This window comes from Rhododendron vialii, chromosome 9a (assembly GCF_030253575.1).
Source record: "Rhododendron vialii isolate Sample 1 chromosome 9a, ASM3025357v1".
Taxonomy (NCBI): domain Eukaryota; kingdom Viridiplantae; phylum Streptophyta; class Magnoliopsida; order Ericales; family Ericaceae; genus Rhododendron; species Rhododendron vialii.
In genome coordinates this window covers 36356343-36363051 of record NC_080565.1, presented here as the reverse complement: position 1 = coordinate 36363051, position 6709 = coordinate 36356343, and the positions used below count along the sequence as shown (strand labels likewise).

Genomic DNA, 6709 nt, shown 5'->3' with positions numbered 1-6709 from the left:
GATTATTTTAGCATTATACATGCACATGGGGTTCATAAGCCGCGCGGTTTTCCGAACCACTCTAGTACCAAAACATCATTCTCGTGAGACCCACGACGCCCTGTATCCGCTCCGCGTAAATGTGTAGTGGTGGTCTTGGTGGAGTGATCTGAAGTACGATATGACTGCCCTCCGCATGTACTGAATAATAACTCTCACCTTTGGGGATTTTTATCTACACGTGAACCGCCGTGAACGCACACACTTTTCTCTCTCTCTCTCTCTCTCTCTCTCTCTCTCTGTGCGCGAGTCCATTTTGAGACGACGAACGATGATGATATTTACTGGCCGATCTGATATTTTTCCGCGGCTTATTATTGCACAAACTGTGGAATTCTTCAGTTCCGGAGATTCTGTGGCAGATCGCGCGGGCACCATGTCTCCTGTTTTGATCTGAAGAAAATCCTTCGTTTCCTGTGAAATTCATCTGAAGGTTTGTTCCTCCGTCTCACCTCTAATTACTTTTGTTTACGATGTTTCGGGGTTTTAGCTCATCCGAACCCAAAAAAAAAAAAAAACTCAAAAGCTTTTTTTTTTGAACGGATTGTTGAAAAGCTCACTCATATTTTTCGACTTCCACTGCCCAAGAACGTAACTTTTTTATCACAAAAATTCTGATGGAACAAATACTCAAAAAGCAGCATTTTTTTTTTCTCCATTTTACCGGAAAGGTCGTCTGGTGTCTGGTTTCCGGTTTCCATCGCAATTATACCTGTTCCTTTCAGAGAAATAAATATTTATTTTTTAAATTAAAAACGATATATTATAAAAAACGAAAAATACATACAACACCTTAAGCAGGATGGGGACTACTCCAAAATCAAACCTTTTGATTTTTTTTTTATCTCAAAGCTTTGGTGTCATTTTCCCTCAAATTGTACCCCCAAAAAAAAAGTTTTTTCATTCTTGAATACTCCTTTCGTTTTAATTTATTTGTCTAATTGTCGAAATTCGTATATTTCAAAAATATACTTATATTTTATTATAATATTTTTTATGATTTTGTATAATAAAACTAATTAAAATCTATCAAATAAGATTCATATTTCATATTAAAAATATTACAAATTAAAAATTATAAATAATTCTTTAAGAGGTCAAACGCTTTCAAAAAGAGAACAAACAAACCGCGAGTAGCACAAAACCCCCATCTATTTTAATCAAGTGTTAATGTACAGGGAGAAATTTTTAAACAGACTCTCCATGTTAAGGGAGCGTCCGCCTAACCAATTATAACAAGGTAACTCAGCTTTTGCTCAGCTTTGAGCCGGGGCAATTGCCAAATTATTATTTTTAATTTAGAATTCTATGAAACAAAAATTTGATTATGAGAGTTCTAGAGACAAAATTTAACTATGACACTTTCGAATAATATAATCAGAATAACAAGATCTTTGCACCTGTTCAAATGAATTAAAAATTGAAGCACTTAACATTTTAACTATATTTTTAATATATAAACAATTTAAAAAAAATTAAGTGCTCTAATTTTCAATCCGTTTAAATCAGTGCGAAGATCTTATTATTTCGATTATATTATTCTAAAGGGTCATAATTAATTCTTATCTCTAAGGCTTTTATAATCAAGTTTCTGCTTTATAGAGTCGTAAACAAAAAGAGTGTATACTTAATCATGAGAGTCGTAGAGATAAAAATTAAATGTGATCTTTTAGAATAATAAAATTTTCGCATCAATTCAAACGGATTAAAAATTGGAGTATTTAATTTTTTAGACTATTTATGTATTGAAAAATATGGTCAAAAAGTTAAGTGTTTTAATTTTTAATCCGTTTGAACTAGTGCAAAGATTTTGTTATTCTAATCATATTATTCTAAAGTGTCATATTTAAATTTTATTTTTAGAATTTTCATAATTAAATTTTTGCTTTACAAGATTCTAAATTAAAAAAAAAATAGCCGATTGTCCCGGCTCAAACTGAGCAAAAGCTGAGCTGTCTTGTTAAAATTGGTTGGGTGGTCCCTCCTTTATACACGGAGGGTTGGTGTAAAATTTATTCTCTAATGTATATGGTATTTGAACATTCTAATTTCTCACCTATTTCAGTTTTTTATTTTTAGGAGTGGCTCTTTCTTGCAAAATTATTACTAGTCCTTTTTGACTTTTTTGACACTACAACTACCTTTCTAGTTATAAATTCACGGCAAAAAAGTCGTAAAGCAAAAATATTTAACTGTTAAACCGACGGCCCTAAACATCTCAATCATATCCCAACCCTTCTTTTGTCAATTTCGAAAATCAGAGTTTGCCATTTCCGACATTTTAAACTCTTTCTGGAATTCTGAATCTTCTCTTCCACTCTATTGATCAGAATCCGTGATCAACTTGCGTGCACCCTGGATCAATTGGGTACTTGAAGTTATGCTTGATCTACGTAAGGTTTGACCAACTGGACAAACTCTTTGGTTGCCATATCATCCCACTCAGCCAAACCCCCCTTTTATGTTTTTGGGTTCAATCGATTTCTCTGGGTTCAAAAACTACACTGAAATTTTGTATGCTTTCGCGTATAACTTGATATTTCTTATATTATCTGTATTAGTATTTCTTTCATATTGTCTGCACTGAATGAGGCGAACAAAGCCTTAGTAAATTAAAATTCACTTAAATTTTTTTTAGTAAATAGATGATACAGCTCTAGAAATAAAATAAATTAGGTCCGATAAGTTTTTCAATAAGTATGTTTGTATGCAAATTTTTTTCTTTATATGGAGTACTAGTATATTTTTGTGTTAAAATTCTGCAGCGGCCCTACAAACCCGTTGTGATTATTGATCAGAATCAGTTATGGAACAAGAAAGAAAAGAAACCAAGACGATGACGACTGCGGTAACAGCAATGCCGGACCTAGTCTTCCAGCGCGTGGTCGACTACATCCGCGACCCGCGCGACCTGGCCGCCGCCTCCCTCGTCTGCCGCCGCTGGTTCTCCATCGAGGCCTCCTCCCGGAAACACGTCACCGTCGCCCTCTGCTACGCCACCACGCCGCAGGCGCTCGACCGTCGGTTCCAGAACCTCGAGTCTCTGAAACTGAAGGCCAAGCCGAGGGCGGCCATGTTTAACTTGATACCGGAGGACTGGGGAGGGCACGTGGCGCCGTGGGTGGAGGAGATGGTGAGGTCATTCCGGTGCCTGAAGGCGGTTCATTTTAGAAGGATGCTCGTGAGGGATTCGGATATTTTGGTGCTTGCCCAGTCGCGAGGGCAGGATTTGGTGGAGCTTAAGATTGATAGATGCTCTGGGTTTTCCACTGATGGGCTGATGCATATTGGTCGGTTTTGCAAGTACGTTGTTCTTTCTTTGCATAATAATTTTTAGAAATTGCTATACTTCGCCCATTAGATTGTAGATAATGTGTACGAAGTGTATCGACATCTGAGACCAATGCATTAATATCTGTGAATGTATATTGATTCATGTGAGACGTGTATTAAATTCTAACTTGTTTGGTATCATATGCATATTATCCACCGCCAATTAGCCAGATCCTTAATGTTTTGGTTCCCTTGTTCGACAAAAGATTCGTTATAATACAATGATCATAGTCATAGTGCAACGGGTATAGTTTAGTGGTAGAAGCGAGGTTTCATAGTCTTTTGGTAGAATCCTCCGTTCTCGTTCTAAATCCTTGCTACACTCCCACCCCCAATCTTCGCTCTCACAGTTTTAGTTGTATGGAATGTTTTTGAAAGACCCATTCAAGCACTTGCTTTGGTCGCGAGCAAGCACATTACGTCATTAAGGATAGAAGTTTGTTTCATTCTATTAACCCCTTGATGATAGAGGGTCTTCGTGTTTAATTTATATTCGCTTCAAAAACTGTATATGCTTTTGTTAAATCTCCGGTGTATGCAAAACAAAACGTGCTTTTTTGTTTTTTTAAGAAGATAATTATAGACATGGTTTATTTTCTTGTTTTTCAGGAAGAAAGAGAGTTTAAGATATGTTTGTTATGATATGCGGGAATACAGATCTAATTGACGTTGTTGACTACTCTGGGTTAACTACTTTTTCTTGTAATTCTGTTCATTCTTTGTCAGGAATTTAACAACCTTGTTTCTGGAAGAGAGTACTATCACTGAGAGAGATGGCGAATGGCTCCACGAGCTTGCTTTGAACAACAAAAATCTTGAGAACTTGAATTTTTACATGACTGATCTTTCCAAATTCAGATTCCAAGACCTTGAACTCATAGCCAGAAATTGTCCCTCTCTAGTTTCAGCAAAAATAAGTGAGTGCGAATTGCTAGATCTTGTTGGCTTCTTTCGCATTGCCACAGCACTACAAGAGTTTGGTGGGGGTTCTTACAGTGAGGAACCAGAAAGGTACTCTTCCATATCATTTCCCCCCAAAGTAAGCTCCTTGGGTCTGACGTACATGGGGCAGAATGAAATGCCCATTGTATTTCCCTTTGCATCGTTACTGAGAAGATTGGATCTCCTCTATGCATTTCTGGATACAGAGGACCATTGTCTCTTAATTCAAAAGTGCCCCAACTTGGAGGTTCTTGAGGTAGGATCTCAAAACATTTCTCGTATTATAAAGCTTCTTGTGTTGATGTTCAGATATTTCATCTTCTCTTCGAAGCCATTTGCTTTAATCTTTGCATTCTGTTTTCCCCATATTCTTTTTTTATGGGATCAAGTTGAACGTGTTATTAGAGCTTGTGGATAATTGAAGTGCTTTAATAGTATGTATAACGCGGTTTGCAAAATTTAGCTATCCAAACAGTTCAATTGCCCACGGCTGAGATTTGTATAATAAAAAAACCCATTGTTGGCGACCAGGTAGGTAGAGATACTAGTCAGGTAATGCGGCGCCCAGATTTTTTGGAACCCTACCGGCAATTGGTGGGAAAAGGTCCATAAACCTTAGCTTTGACTCTCTCTCAGCTAAGGAAAGAGAGGTAAAATATTATACTCTACTCGCTGTTTCAAGCTATCCTTCATCTCGCCACGATGAAGATGAGAACAAGATTCTCTGCACCCAGTGTGAGGTTTTCTATTTTGACTTGCTTTACCACCGTGATTGAATAAGAATAGCACGTGGCAAGGATTCAGTCCAAGGGAGGAGGGTGGCAGCAGAAACTGGCTATTAGCCTATTATTGGGAAAAAGGTCGATAAATCATAAATCTTAGCTTTAACGCGGGAAGTTGAAAACAAGTTTGGCAACTGTAACAAAGGCCATTTGTTTTGCATGCAATGTCATAAACCGGCTATTATTGCGAAAAAAAGGTCAATAAATCATAAATCTTAGCTTTAATGCGGGAAGTTGAAAACAAGTTTGGCAACTGTAACAAAGGCCATTTGTTTTGCATGCAATGTCATATTTTTCACAACTAATGGACGGGGTCATAATTTTCAAACTATTTGTGGACTTGTCGCATGAAAGCTATGGTTAGGACACCCGTTTCTTGTTGTGACAAGTCAGGTCCCGAAAATTTCGGGTGCGACTACTGGCGACTCCACTGAGGTTATGTAGGCAGCCATTGTATCCCTGTTTCCCTGCAGGTTTGTGTGAAAATAGCTTACTAACTAGGAGTAGAACTCTTGTAGGATGCCAACATGGAGAGTATGCTGTCGATACACAGTGGGTGTTTGTTAATTTATTTTCTGACACGATTTCCTATGTTATATACAGACAAGGACTGTTATTGGCGACAGAGGATTGGAAGTTCTTGGAAGGTGCTGCAAAAGATTAAGGAAGCTTCGGATCGAGCGGGGCGCTGACGAACAGGGAATGGACAATGAAGGAGGATTGGTTTCACACACAGGACTAATCGCTCTGGCACAGGGCTGCCCAGAATTGGAATACTTGGCGGTTTACGTTTCTGATATTATAAATGCCTCCCTTGAATTTATTGGCATGCACTTGAAAAACCTCTGTGATTTCCGCCTGGTCTTACTTGATCAGGGAGAAAGGATCTCAGAATTACCACTAGACAACGGAGTTAGGGCCCTATTACAAGGTTGCAACAAGCTTAGAAGGTTTGCTCTGTATCTTAGGCCAGGGGTTTTGACCGATGTGGGACTCGGTTACATTGGGAAGCATACCCCAAACGTGAAGTGGATGCTTCTGGGGTATGTTGGGGAATCGGATGCAGGGCTTCTTGAGTTCTCCAGAGGGTGCCCTAGTTTGCAAAAGCTGGAAATAAGGTGCTGTATCTTTAGTGAACATGCTCTGGCTATTGCTGCTTTGCAGTTAACCTCTCTTAGGTACTTGTGGGTCCAAGGGTATCCAGCATCTGAAACTGGTCATGATCTATTAGCCATGGCTCGCCCCTTTTGGAATATTGAGTTAATCCCTGCGAGACAAGTAATCGTTGCCGATCCACTTGGGGAAGCTGTGGTCGCAGAGGATCCAGCGCATATACTTGCCTATTATTCGCTTGTTGGAAGAAGAACGGATTTCCCTGACACCGTTGTACCTTTGGAAGCAGCAGCCCTTCTCAACGAGTAGAGCTGTATCCTCCCTCTAACAATGTCTTTGGATGGTAATAGACGGTGACAAAGGAAAGAATTATGAATTGTACAACTTGTTTGGATGGATGAACAGGTGGGAAATGAAGAAAAATGGTTCATTGGTTCAGTTTGTTTCTCACCGTCTTGGTGAGGAATGGTGATAACAAAAAGATCAGAATAAAGAACAGA

General features: G+C 38.6%; 1 protein-coding gene across 6 annotated transcripts; it reads left to right on the top strand.

Annotated features, from left to right (window-relative positions):
- On the top strand, positions 1-6634 carry LOC131300136 (coronatine-insensitive protein 1-like). Of its 6 annotated transcripts, none has more exons than XM_058325837.1 (4): positions 1-472; positions 2805-3342; positions 4099-4570; positions 5700-6634. In XM_058325837.1, the coding sequence occupies exons 2-4, from the start codon at positions 2846-2848 to the stop codon at positions 6516-6518; spliced, it is 1788 nt and encodes a 595-aa protein (XP_058181820.1). In that variant the 5' UTR covers positions 1-472; positions 2805-2845; the 3' UTR covers positions 6519-6634. The 6 variants fall into 6 exon arrangements, with proteins under 6 accessions (XP_058181820.1, XP_058181821.1, XP_058181819.1 ...); XM_058325838.1 differs by having other exon boundaries at positions 237-472; positions 2838-3342; XM_058325836.1 differs by lacking the exon at positions 1-472 and adding an exon at positions 2150-2432 and having other exon boundaries at positions 2838-3342.
- The last annotated feature ends 75 nt before the right edge of the window (positions 6635-6709 follow it).